The 14,458-nt window shown below is 32.5% G+C and overlaps 2 protein-coding genes across 4 annotated transcripts; one reads left to right on the plus strand and one right to left on the minus strand.

Moving 5' to 3' along the window:
* Positions 1-971: 971 nt before the first annotated feature.
* LOC116405256 lies at positions 972-1,601 on the minus strand. Its single transcript, XM_031889225.1, has one exon. It carries the CDS (start codon positions 1,599-1,601, stop codon positions 972-974), a length of 630 nt encoding a protein of 209 aa, XP_031745085.1.
* A 5,865-nt stretch (positions 1,602-7,466) lies between these two features.
* Positions 7,467-9,433, plus strand: LOC101217192. Of its 3 annotated transcripts, none has more exons than XM_004139641.3 (4): positions 7,471-7,764; positions 7,917-8,075; positions 8,325-8,543; positions 8,871-9,433. In XM_004139641.3, the coding sequence occupies exons 1-4, from the start codon at positions 7,582-7,584 to the stop codon at positions 9,210-9,212; spliced, it is 903 nt and encodes a 300-aa protein (XP_004139689.1). In that variant the 5' UTR covers positions 7,471-7,581; the 3' UTR covers positions 9,213-9,433. The 3 variants fall into 3 exon arrangements, with proteins under 3 accessions (XP_011659105.1, XP_004139689.1, XP_031744296.1); XM_031888436.1 differs by having other exon boundaries at positions 7,555-7,764; positions 7,888-8,075; XM_011660803.2 differs by lacking the exon at positions 7,917-8,075 and having other exon boundaries at positions 7,467-7,764.
* Positions 9,434-14,458: the final 5,025 nt, after the last annotated feature.

The following is a 14,458-nucleotide window of genomic DNA, read 5'->3' on the forward strand; positions in this document are numbered from 1 at the left end:
TACAACATAATATTAATCTAAAATAATTGTTAGAGAATAATATGAAGGAAGAAAATTTATAGTAGTGTATTTTGAGGACAATTATATTGTTTCTAAGAATAGAACAAATCATCTTGTTTTATGAAAGCAATAAGCAATTATTCTTTGTAGAGTAAATGAAAGTAGCTTCAACAAATTTTATAAGGGAAGAAAGATGGTAACTGAAAAATAAAAATTGAATTTATAGACTAATTTATAATAGTCTCACTATTTAAAAGCATGAAACAATGAAATTCATGGAATTAAAAGAGTCGTATACTATAGAGTTAAAGATATCATACCTTTTCAACTTGTTAAAAATTAGCATGATGTCATGATAAAATCCAACTTCAGATTGAGTGGTTTAGTTAGTTTTGTAAAATCAACTTTTTTTCTCTTTCTTGTTGGGCTTCGCATATGATGACATATTGATATGATTTGATACCATTTTTATTTGGCAAGTGGATGCCAATTATCACTTTCCAACTTAGCAAGTACTGCATATCTTTCCAAAGTCAAAACATTGATTGAACTTATTGTAGCACTCACTATTTTTGTTCCATAATCAATTTAAATTAATGATTATAAAACTTTTGATAGGAATGATATTTCTTTCCTCCAGAAAATACATTTCTTCACATTAATGAACTTCTCTTTTGAATGGCTTCAAAAACTAGCTTTAGGTGCTCCATATGGTCTTGTTCATTCTTACTATAGATTAAGATATCATCAAAGTAGACTACTACAAATTTGTTTTAGAATAAATGTAGCATTTGGTGCATCAACCGCATAAAAGTACTTGGGGCATTTGATAAGCCAAAAGGCATTACTAACCATTCGAATAATCCCTCATTAGTCTTGAAGATCGTCTTCCACTCATCTGTCGACCTTATTATAATTTGATGATATCTGATTCTTAGGTATACCTTTGAAAAAACAAGAGCTCCTCCAAGTTAATCAAGGAGATCATTAATCCTTGAAATAGGGAAGCGATACTTGTATGTGATTTTGTTGATGGCTCGACTGTCTACACACATCCTCCAGTTGTCATCCTTCTTTGGAGTTAATAGAGTTGGTACAGCACAAGAGCTAATGCTTGGCTGAATATGCCCTTTTTTCAACAAATCTTCAATGTGCTGGTGTAAGAACTCATACTCCTTAAGACTCATTTTGTAATGAGGAAGGTTGGAAAGAGATGAGCCAGGTAGCAAATCAATAATGTGTTGGATGTCTGGAAGAGGAGTCAATTTAGAGGGTTCCTCCATTATAGGTTGAAATTGGCTCAATAGGTCTTGTACCTTCGATGGAATCAAGCTATAAATTTCTGTAGTATGAGGATCTGCAATAACAAGTCCCAAAATATCAGATTCTCTGGTTTCTAGAAATTTCTTTCCACTTACATTGATAGAAAGATGACTTTCAACCTTCTTTTGATTGACTTTTTCCTCATTCTTCTTGCTTAGGGGCATCAACATAATCTTCATGTTCATCCATTGGAACTTATAGGTGTTCTCTCCCCCCTTATGAATAGCTTGAATATCGTATTGCCATTGTCTTCTAAGTAAAATATGGCAAACATCCATATCCTTTCTTCACACACAATCTGATCTTTATAGATCTCTCCAATTAATAAAGGGACTAAACAAACCTCATTAATTTGGGCATCACCACTTTTCTTGATCCAGCCAATCTTGTAAGGACTTGAATGAGATTCCGTTTTCAACTTAAGTGCAACCACAAGCTTCTTGGAGACACAATTTTCATTGTTGCCGTTGTCAAAGATCACACTACACACTTTGCCTTGGATGATACTTAGGGTCTTGAAAAGGCTATGCCTTTGTTGGTGAGAGGTGTCACTTTTTGGAGTAATTAAGACTCTTTGCAGCATACACGATAGCCTCTCTCCATCATCGGGTTCTAATATTTCTTCTTCTTGAGAGAGATCTTCTTCTTTTTCTTCAACATAATCTTCCTCTTCTTCAAGAATAGCCACTGTTTTTCTTTTAGGGCAAACATTCGAGAGATGACTAGTTTGACCACAGCGAAAATATTTGCTTAAATTTGGCCTTTGATAAGCATTTTCTGCCAGCCTCTTTCCATTTGTCTCATTAGTTTTATCCTTCTCTTGATCTTTGTTATAACAAGTCATAGAGGATTGAGTTGCAGCCGATTTGGAATTAATGTTCCATGGTCCCCTCCTGGTATTTTTCTTCAAATTCAACTCAATAATTTCTTCAACGGATTCTGCATATGTAATAGCATCAGCAAGATTTAAAAAAGGTTGAATTTTTCTTTTTCTTTGATGTCAAACCTTAATCTTCCTACAAACCGTGCAACAAGGTGCTGCTCATTCTCCATTAGATTGGTAAGATCTCAATCCGTGAAATTCCTCTATATAATCAGCACATGTTCTTACTCCTTGCCGACAATTATGGTACTAATTATAAAGAGTTTGTTCATAATTGGGAGGAAGGAAACGTGTCTTCATTGATTTTTTTCATTTTCTCCTAAAAGGCAATAGGTCTTTTCCCATTTTTTCACCTATTAACCTCAAGTTGTTGCCATCAAGTTGATGCTCCAGCCTTCAGCTTTAATGCTACTAAATGGACTTTCTTTACCCTGGGAGCATTCAGATAATTGAAAAAAAAATCAGTATTCTTCAACCAATCAAGAAAAATCTCAATATTACGTTTACCATCAATTTGGAAGATCAATTTTCATCTTGTATTCTACCGGTTGTCTCCTTTCATCAAACTGAGGTAGAAATCTTCTGTTCTGGTTTTAAAATGGCCTTTCTTGCAGGTCATCATCTAAGGAACTTCAATCTTGAGGTCCTTGATACATTTCATGGTTTCTTGGAAAAGAATTTTGATAGTCTAGATATGGTCTCCTTCGTTCTTGGCCATCACATCTCCTTTCTTGATGCATTTCTTGATGATTTCTTTCAGCCCTATGAATTCCAGCACCACGAATGCCACGCTTGTCCCAAGATTGGAGTTCCTCATATGATTTCTTTCTTGATCTTCTTGATGAACATCTTGAGGAGGTGCCAATGCCTCTACTCTTTGCAAGACTTCTTGAAGTGTATTTTTTATTCTTTCCACAGAAGCTTCCATGGACAACAAGAGGACGGGGTTTTCATCCGCCTCTTGGTTTTCAACAATTTGCTCTACTATCGCTGGATTAGCACGTCGAACAGCCATTTGGCCCATAAATTTTAGACGCTTTGATACCAATTGGTGTGAACCAAAGAGTTTATTTTTTCTATCAATATTCTACCCTCAATGTGAGAGGATTATAGGGGAAAAAGTTGTTCCATAGTAACTTAGAACTTATTAATGAATAACAGATCTTAACAAACAAAAGATTTAAAATATAACAGAAAACTAGAAAGCAGTAGATTTAGGCTTATTTCATCAGAAGATTAGCTATAACTCTCGAATCAGCTTTGAGTAAAATGGTCCCACATTAATAATGGTTCTGGACAAACCAGATAAAACAATAAGATTCATAACATTATCACAGGACTAATGCTTCTCTAATACATTGACCTCGTCTGCTAATCGCCGCTGGACAACATATTTTCAACGCTGTGCATTCTCTTCATGGTGAAAAGAGATCGCGTCGATAGGCACTAAAGAAACATTAAGAAGTATCGTTATGCGACCTGTCTTGGTGGTAACAACTCGTGGACCCTTGAAAGTCTTGGATTTTAGCTGAGATGTTTTGGCACACTTTTTAGGTGCAGATGGGAATACATTTTCATGATGAACTGGAGAAACAGAAGATAGGCATAGGGGAGAAGTACGATCAAGAGATGTATTAGACTTAGGGGCGGTCTCAAATTCAAGATTTAAAGAAGCAGATGTAGGAATTCCTGGACTGTGATGAGAACAATTCTTAGTAGAACTGCTGTCTGAGCTAGATGATTGAGTCTCTAGAGTGACAATACATACTAGAGCTTCTGAGACATTGTATGAATTATGGAAAGGTAAGAAACCTAGTGTTAAATACTTTCACATTTTCGAAATTGTTTGTTATATCCTTGCAGATTAAGAGTATCACAAAAAATTGGATGTTAAGTCCGATAGAGAAATTTTCTTAGGCTATTCTTCAAATAATCATGTTTACAGAGTATGCAATACTAGAACTCAGTCAGTAATGAAAACTGTTAATATAGTTGTCAATGGTGATGAAAGACTGTTTCACAGAGAACATGATGATGACAAAGCTATGATAAGCAAAATCCTGATAAGGCCGTTGAAAGATTACCAAAGGATGATGTTGTTTCTCCACCTAATCCTGAAGCTAAGGATGATGGTAATAGCTTTGAGTCTACTCAGAGAACTATTGATGCAGATACTGAAACCAGAACCCCTGTTCTACAAGTTGCTCCATCGTCACATGTGACGAAGAATCATCCAACAAATTGCATTTTTTTATTCTTTTATTCCATTCAAACTCGTAAGTCACAACAAAAAAACTAAGATGTAAAGAAGAAATCAAATGATCATTCTTATGTTCTCTTTTATTTTTTCATTTTTGTTGTATTTATTTACTTCTATTTATATAAATACGTTTGCTTGTATTCTTTCATAGATGTTTAAATAATGTAATCTTAGATTTTGTTTTTGTTACAATGTAAACATGTGATCTAAATATATGTTTGTGTGTATTTCTTTATAAGATATGTTTGAATCATGTAACCATGAAAATATTATATATATAATGTAATAATGAGGAATCTTGGACATTGTAAAAGAATACATTTTTTGCTAATGTTTTTTTTTTTCATTTAATTAATTTTTTTATTAGAGTTGTTTTTATAAATAAAATGGTGAAGTGTGGTTATAGACTTCTATTGTGTTTGAATTATGTAAATTTTATTGGAATCTAATTATTAATTATAGTTAAAGGTAATACAATGTGTAAAGGTAGAAATATGAATATGTTTTTGTCCTAAGAAATTCATTAAAAATAATAAAAACTTTAAATTTAATTTATTTTAGAATTTTAAAAGTTTCGGAAGTTGAATAGTTTTATCAAGTAATTGATAAAAAGACATAACAAATTTATGATTTTACAATAAATTATAATAATTTTTAAAATTTGAAAAGTTTGAAAATTTTTATAATTTAACAACTTGAAATTAAATAGATATCACATATGTATACATTTTTCTATAAAAATCTTATATGTATATTTTTTTTTTCCAAAAATTAGTTGTTTGATGTATAGTGTGCTGGAGCATAATAGATAATCACATTTTTCTATAAAAATGTCATGTAAATTTATTTTTCTTTCTTGACAAAAAATTTATTCATTTGATATGAGATGAGATATTAGATAAGTGCACTGAGTTTTTCTTTTTCTTTTTTCCTTCTCAGAATAAATTATAAAGTAAATGCTTTAATAAATAACTGTTGTCGTAGACCATTTTTCTTGTTGACGTTGAGGCGAATATCGACACACAGTATTCTATTTTAGCATCTTCAATTGAGCCTTTCTCCCCCATTAAACTACCTTCCAACTCAACTTGATTGCAACGTACATTGTCATGAAAACTATGCTTCTCCAATTCGTTCTTCCGGATTGGCCCTTCCCACGACTCCCAGTAATACAGCAGGCAGAGTAACCATGATGATAGAATGTGACCAATCTGCAAAAGCTAATGATATTGATTCAACCCCACGAAAGCTTGTTTCAACCCCAACTCAGCTGATGGCTAACACACCTGCAATGCCTCCACCAAAGCGAAGTTTCATGACTCCTGATGACAATTCTTCTTTGTTAACAAACAAGTTGGTCAAGCGTCCACCCCGTTCAAGATCACTTGTATTTGACACTTCTACAAATAAAGATAAAGACAATGATGAGACAGATATTTCACTCAGCGATGACATTCTAGATGTTTTATCTCCAAGCCTCGTACAATCTGTATGATCATTCTCTCTTTTATAAGCAACTTTCCCTTAGTTTATAGTAACTGATACTACCATTTGCAGTAAAAAAATGACAATATACTAAGAATTTCTCGTGTTCTTGATTTGCAGATTAGAGAGTAAGAACGAAATATCAAAGAAGAGCAAATGCAGGCAATAACACAAGCTAAGAGACGACAAAAAATGATTGCTAACCTGGCAAAACTCTTCAATGCTATCTTTTTTTTCTTTTACCACAAACGTACAGTTATTAGAAAGCAGGAGCTATTACACAACATAATTGCTGGCAGTGGCAAAAGTAAGCAAAAATAAATACGCTTGTGTTAAAAAGATTCCAATTTGTTTTAACTTGGCTGGAGCTGATTCATTTCTTTTGTTATACCCGTAGGAGAAATTGAATAACAGCTAGATTTGTTGTTCGAACTTGCACCCGAATGGATCTCTCAAAAATCGACATCCAGTGGTGATGTGTTAGTTTGGTTAGTTTTCCTTTCTTACACCCTTTATATTACAAGTTCTGGAAAATCATCCACTAGATAATAAAACAAAAGAACTTAAGCAAAAACTGATGCCTCCATATAAAATAAGCTACTTAAATCCTATTTGGTTTCATATTGCAGCATTAATAAATTGTCGAATGTCGAATCAGTACGTGTTCGGCTTGAGCAAGCTAAGTGAAGAAAGGAGCAGAGAAGTTGATCTACCTTTAGTTTCCTCTCAACATCTAACCTTGCATACACAACTGAAATTTCTAACTCTCTTCATCAAGCACCAGCCATTTTTATTATAATGATAGTAGCTCTCGCTTTCCTCTGGTAAGATGCATGGTTTAAGGGATAGGGAAAATTCTTCAAACCTTGTATTGCTTTGCATCTGTCTGCTGTAAGATATGGTTCTCAATGAACACTAGAAATGTTTCTATAGGATTTGGTGGGTAAGGAGTAATCTCTTTTCATTAACTTAATAAAAAGTTTCGCATCATTTTCAAAGTTCAAAGATAGCGATTGTTGTTATGTCACTAGTTCGATTTTCACTTATCAAGCTGGTGGGGAAAATCCTCAGTCAAAATTCACTATTCTGAAACTACATCTCAATAAATAAATAAATAAATGTTAATTGGGTGTTGTTTGTGTGGTTTAAAAGTAAAAGTACTCATAGGAATTCAAAATAAAAAATAAGAATTGAAATTTTTTAACAAAAAAATAATTCAAACTGAATAAAGAAATAAAGAAAGATGGGAATTTCTATGATATGAAAAAAATGTTTTAAAATAGAAAATATTTTAAAACGAAATTGACATTTTAAAAAAGAAAAACAAAGAATTTAAATAAAATTAAAAAGAAAAAAAGAAAAGAAAAGAATTGGGCAGAGGGAGAAAATGAGATGTGGCCCAATGAAAATGAAAAGAAGACAGAATAATAGCATTATTTTGATAAATATTTTATAAAACAACACTGTGAATATAATTTTTTCTTTGAATTAAATAAAAGAGCGACGACTTTTGATGTTCATTGAAATAGGGAAACTAAATTAAAATAGATGGCTAAATAAGGAAGATTTTTTTAAAAAGATATGCATATCTTGGGAAGCATCAGAATTCAGCAAGAGTGTCATTGGAGCAATGATATTATTGATACAGCATTTGCCTCATCTTCATTCTACAGTTGCCAAGCGGGAACAATTTTATGACAATTTTGATTCAAAGTTACGCCCTTTTCCCCATCTTTCCAGTTTTAAATTCAATTCTAAACCTTCCTTGAGGTGCTTTTGCAGCAAGGACCAATCTACTCATGAAGCTTTTCAGGTGAATTCCAAAAAATAATTCTTTATGTTTCTTCTTTTCTTTTGGGTATCTCTGGATCTCTAGTTGAAATGTTCAATTTTGTTTGTTCGAACATATCTGGTACTGTTACCTCTCATTCCAAAGTTCGACTGCCATTTTCTATTTCCAATTAGGGCTTCTCTGCTCTGCCACGGGACACCCCTTGGGACAATGATACTGTTTGGAGCACAATGGCTCTTTATATTTTCAGTTTGCATATTCCTCTGAGCCTTGGAAGCTTGTCTTTGGTTTCCAAATTAATGCATGTGCCTATTCTTGATCCTCAAACTAAGGTTTGTGCTTCTTTAGGTTATATCTTTTGAATTTGAACCATGACTCTGAACTAAACTTCATATATATATATATATATTACAACCTTAAGTGCATTATGGCAAATGGGTTTGGCTTGAGTTTTATGTCATGTGATAAACATTTATGTGATTATCTTTACCATCATCAGATGCTTAGTTTGGTTTGTTTCTAATTGTAGTGACAATTACTCTTCTTGGCTCATTTCTACAGTTTATTCATTTGCAATGCAGGCACTATCAAGGCTTGCAATTCAAACTCTAGAGTTCATTCTGACCCTTCTTCTACTGAAGCTCACTGCTAAGCCAAACTACAGATTCAGATATTTCTTTAGAGATAATGAGTTATGCAACAAAAGGAATTGGATCTTTGCATCAGCGTTTGGAGTTGGGTTCCTATTCTCATTAGTTTTCCTTACATCACTTCTTGCAGAGAGCGTGATTGGACCGAAGGTCAGTATGATGACTTTCTGTCTGCGGCCTACTTTTGCATTTCCTATTGAATTTTCTAAAATTGCTTCATATCGCTTGGTAATAGCATTGTTCGGTCTGTATCAAAAGTGTAAAGTTTATAGGACTACAAGGTAAATGGTCGCATATATAGAATGTGTAAATAATTTTTTTAGTTGTTTTTACTTCTATCATATCAAAACCATATTCATCATTGTCAATATTTGAAAAATCTTTAGATTTTCTTCAGACTTGCCAATTTTATGGACTTTTTTATAACTCAGAAGTGTGATTTCGCGTTTACAAGATAAAAGTTCCACTCAATTGTAGGCCGTAAGCAACCTTGTGCTGAAAGAGATTCTTGACTGCAGCAACATCTCAAGAACAGCATGCTTCATAGCATATTGTGTTGTGACTCCGCTCTTAGAAGAGACTGTATACAGAGGCTTTCTATTAGCATCAATCTCATCTGAGATGCAATGGCAGCAAGCAGTTGTAATTAGTTCTGCAGTCTTCAGCGCAGCTCACTTGTCTGTTGAAAATTCCTTACAGCTCTTCATCATTGGGTGTGTCCTAGGATGCTCATATTGTTGGACTGGCAATTTAAGGTCTTCAATCCTCATACATTCTTTGTACAATGCAATGTCCCTTCTTTTAACTTACCTATCCTAATGATTACATACACACATTTCTTCCTAATCGTATTTTGCAGCCGAGATGTGTTAGCTTTATTACTATGATGTTGGATTGTCGTGACCGACATTCAGGTTGAAGTTACAAGTCATCTGAGTTGTTGTATTTACCTGAGATCTTTTTGGATTAAAGTTTGAATACAAGGAGTTGATGAAAGTACACTTGAGAGAGGGAGAATCACTTTCTCTTTAAACTAAAAAGAAGAAGGGACTTCTTTTTTAAGGTTTAGTCTGATTTAATATGTTCCCACATAAGATTCTTGAGTTGATGATATTAAAGTTGCAAAATTTTAAGGTGTCACCACCACCACCATAAGTTGCAAAATTTCCATTGATAAATACTCATACAAAACTAGAAATGCTCTCTAGTGATCAAAGACATTTTTAAAATTAGATGATTACCATACCTAAAATACTTTTAACTTTTAAAACAAGAGCTCTAACAGCAACTGTGAAGCATAGGGAGAGAATAATAAAGAAGATTGTAGTAAACAAACATGAAATCAACATTAGTACACATTTATTCTACGGGATTTAAACTTTTTAACTAACTAGTGTATTACCATATGGGAAGCACGTTTTTCTATTTTTAAATTTTAGGGGTAGTTGGAAATTTAGCAATTAAATTCAAAATAATTAAGTATATAGCAACATTTTTAAAAAATTGCAAAAATAGCAAAAGTTGTCAAATTCTATCAATAATAGAGTCTATCACTGATAAACCATGTTATAAAAATTGGTCTATCACCGATAAATCATACGAGTCTATAAGTGATACAAGTCTATCAGCGATAGTTTTGCTATATTTGCAATTTTTTTAAAATGTTACTATATCCTTAATTAGTATTCCTTAAATGGTCATCCATTACAGTTACTATAAAATTAAATTTTGATTTTGTTTATTTTGATTACGTATTGTTTAAATTATTTAATTTATTAGTTTGTTTTGTTTGATTTAGTTTAGAACGATATACGATCATTAAAAAATCAATTTGTAACTGAAAAAATGTGTATTTCAACTATTGTTATACGCAATATAAATAATAATGCGAATTTTTTAAAAAGAAAAAACTATTTTGTAAATTACCAAAAACAATGTTAAAAAAAAAAAATCACTCTATTTGCTACTGAAAGTGTAAATATTTTGGTCAGTTTGTTAATTTTTATCATTTTCTCAGTAATAACTATTATAGCCATAAATACAATAAATTAAGCAATTCAAACTACAAATTCAAAACTTCTTTGTATATAATGTTTTTTGTCCACAAACCCTTTGATTTCACCGATACTTTTGTTGTTGTCATAGAGACTCCTCTTGATAGGGTATAGTTGACCATGAGAAAAGACATCTTGAGGAAGATAAACTCCTATATTTGGTATTGTCTGTCCTTCAGCCTTATTGATAGTCATTGCAAAACATAATCTTATTGAGAACTATTTTCTCTTGAACTTGAATGGATACCCTTCGTCGTTTGCAGGACTCATTGGTATTCGTGGTAGAAAAACTTCTTTAACTGCACTTTGTCCAGTTGCAATTTCTGCATATTATATTTTTGGGAAACTCGCAACAAACAATTCTAGTTCCATTACATAGACCATTGCCTGGGTTTACGTTTCTCAATAGTATAAGTGGACAATTTTTTTTAAGAAACAGTTTGTGTGGAGGAACGCCATTAAGCAACAATGAGTTGAGAAATTCCTCTTGATAATAATTATGTGGATAATCAATTGCATCATCAAAACTCATGAATTCTTCTATTTTTTTCAAGAAACAACTCGATCATTCTTTCATTGATTTGGTCGACATACTCATTTGTTGTCGATAGAATTGCTCTACTGGTCATGTATTCTACTCAAGTAGCATGAATTTTGAAATGATAAACAATATTCAATAACTTCAATATTGAATCTTCTTCATTTGAACCTGTAACAGTGATATTGGCAGGGAGGCAAATATAATCATCTTCTGTTGACAGTTCAGTTCCGTTTCCAATCTTCAACAAATATTCTACAAAAACAGGTATCACTTTGAGCTATATATCTTTAGTTAGTTGGATTTTCTCCATTTTATTCCAAAGGTACGACTTTACCAAACTTTCATTAATAGTTTGTTGTCTTGTAGCTCGTGGGACAACAGGTAACACTTCTCGAAAATCTCCTCCAAACACAACCACTTTTCCACCAAATAGTTCTGGATTATCCACTGTATCTCTAAAAGTTTTGTCAACTGCTTCTATTGTGGCCTTTTTTGCCATTGACGCCTCGTCCCAAATTATTACTTTTGTTTGCTTGATCAATTCTGCCTTGTTACTTTGCTTAGAAATATTGCATACAGATGACTCATGTATTTCTAATGGTATATTAAATCTAGAATGTGTTGTTCGGTCCCTTGGCATAATTGAAGCAGCAACGTCTGATGTTGTTGTTGCAATTGCAATCATATTTCTTGATTTTATAGTAGCTAACAAAGCACGACACAAAAATGTTTTCCGGTTCCTCCTGGCCCATCAATAAAAAATATACCACTTTTATTACACACAATTTTGTCAACAATAATATCGTATGCAATCTTTTGGTCTTCATTCAACTTTGAAGGAGCTTGAATATCTTCATCTGATACTAAATTGATTTTTCATCAATTATTTCTTTCATATAGCAATTGTTTCCACCTTCTGGCATATGTTTGATTTCAAGCAAATCATACATAGTGATTTGTTTGTCCATTGACTCTAGGAACACTTTTATATCTCTTAAACTGTGTTGCAATTGATATTCTACATTCTTTGGCTCGTCTTTTCTATAATCATGTAACAATTCATGAGAATATATTTCCCACAGTTTTCTAACATCTACGGGTTTACAGTACACTAAGATTGTTGCAAAAAGTCTTCGAAAAGCACAAGACATCTCAAACGAAGCTGCTTCATCCAAACATTTTGTTACACTTTCATCAGATTCTAGTAGTCCTCTTTCTTTTGCTGAATCTTCAAATGTTTGAACTCTTTTTCCATGGACTATCAATAAGGACTCAAATGATGACGATCCCCTTACATGATTTAATAGCAAACGCAAGTAATATCTTTCCTCTCCTTCCCTTGGATTTGCTTCTACAATGCATGATATAACTATTCCTTTTTCCTCTCCTTCCAAATTCGTAGTTGTTTGTATCATACATAATGTTCAGGAAAACTCTTTGTATAAAATTTTTTGGGCTGTTTCAGATGTTTGACACATATGAAAGTACTCTGTTAACATTGTTTTTGAGACATGATCCCAATGAATAAGTTTCTTCAAATTTTGATTTTCCCAATAAGAAACACACTGCATATTTGGAATGTGAAGTTGTAAGTTTATAACCGGAGGATATATCTCATTCAGTTTAAAATCATAAATTCTCCATAATGCCTCTTGAGCTGATACCCATCTTGCATCTTGATAATCTCTTATTTCATCAATACCTTTATTGTCACCATCATGTGATACTCTATCATGCCCCTTGTAAATATACTTGTATAAATATTTAACTGTTTTCAACCTCGAGCATATTTCAACATTAATGTGACAATTGTATCTCAAAAGTAGGTATGGATTATAAGGCACAACCCATCGATTATCAAATGTCTTTTTTCTTATTGATACCTGATATAATTGTAAAGATATATTTTTTAACAAAAAAATTAAGGAAATTAATGCTATTATGAAAGACATTATAGAGAAATAAATATAAAACAATAAGAAGTAATATTATTATAAATACCTGTGTTTCGTCGTCTCTCCTTCTATATATTGGATACACATCCTTTCCTTGCATTATTTTCAAGGAAAACTGTCGAGGATAATGAAATTTACATTTTCTATTAATCATGCACGGACACTTTTTGTTATCTTCTCCACATGGGCCATGCAACATATGCTTCACAACAACATTGTGAAGCGCAGAATTTGTTTGAATATTTGGAATTTCCGTGCCAACATATTTATCATATTGGTCAGCATTAGAGATCTTGAAATCCCTCTTTAATATTACCAACATGTGTAGGTGTGGAAGACCTAGTTTTTTAAATTCAATCACATATACGAACGCTGCAACTTTTCCGAAGATTTTCTTGTGAAAAATTTGGTCTTTTAAGTCCATTAACTTTCCTCTAAATACTCTTAAAGTTAGATCTGGTCTCGTGAGATTGTTGTCCTTCCATAAGTTCTTCTTTTATTTCCTTCCATTAAGAATTGCAAATCATTGTTATGAAAAGATCTGGCTTTTCATAATGTTTTACTAAGGCCATTGCATCTAAATATCGACGTCGCGTGTCTCTAGGACCACCAATAAAAGTTGAAGGTAGAACGACACGTTTTCCAACCTTGTCTCCCCGAGTTTCTTCTGCATTTACAACATCAACGATCCCTTGATACAACTCCGAACGAATTTGTGATTGTTGTGTTTTATAGAAATTAAGTCTCGTTGTTTCAAGCTTTATGTACATATAAAAAACATATTGTTGGAATAGTCTTCCGGCTAGAAGCAATATTGATTTAGTAGATGGTCGTATTTGTAGCTTAAAACAATAATATTCTCTACACGAAATTGTGGGCGATCGACGTGTTAAAATTCCAACAAAATTGTTGAATAAAGAAATTATATGTAATATGAAAATTATGCTCACAATAAAAGCACATATAAGTTCTTAAAAAAATCACAATGACAAAGCAAACGAACCTTGATTTTCATTATTTATTATATCTTCAATGTTGTTGATTTTTTTAATATTTGATGTTCCTTCTGTCGACATCTTATTTGACCCAGCGTCATGATTTTGCTTCACATTTCTTTTGATGTCTTGATGCCAACCAGTCTCTCCATTTGGTAATAGTAAAGAATATTGAAGTGAATCATAACAACTAAAATAATGTTATATTCTGTGGCGTTTTCCTAAATGAGCATGTACCACTATATCTCTTTTAAATTGAATGTTGTTATTGTTTTCTTCAATCCAAATAGCCGCTACTTGATCCACTCCAGGTAGATTATAGACACGTTGATCAACTTGAACATTTGTTGCAAGATGAATATGAACATCATCTTCAATAGATTGGAGATCTTTTAAACTTCTAAAAACTTTGGCATATGGATTGTCTTTTAAAACTTCTACCAACTTTTGAGTAATACTTTCGCTCAACCCAACATCTTTTAATCTTTCCATACAATTTTGAATTTCATTCATGGAATCA

The sequence above is a fragment of the Cucumis sativus genome, chromosome 7 (assembly GCF_000004075.3).
Source record: "Cucumis sativus cultivar 9930 chromosome 7, Cucumber_9930_V3, whole genome shotgun sequence".
NCBI lineage: Eukaryota > Viridiplantae > Streptophyta > Magnoliopsida > Cucurbitales > Cucurbitaceae > Cucumis > Cucumis sativus.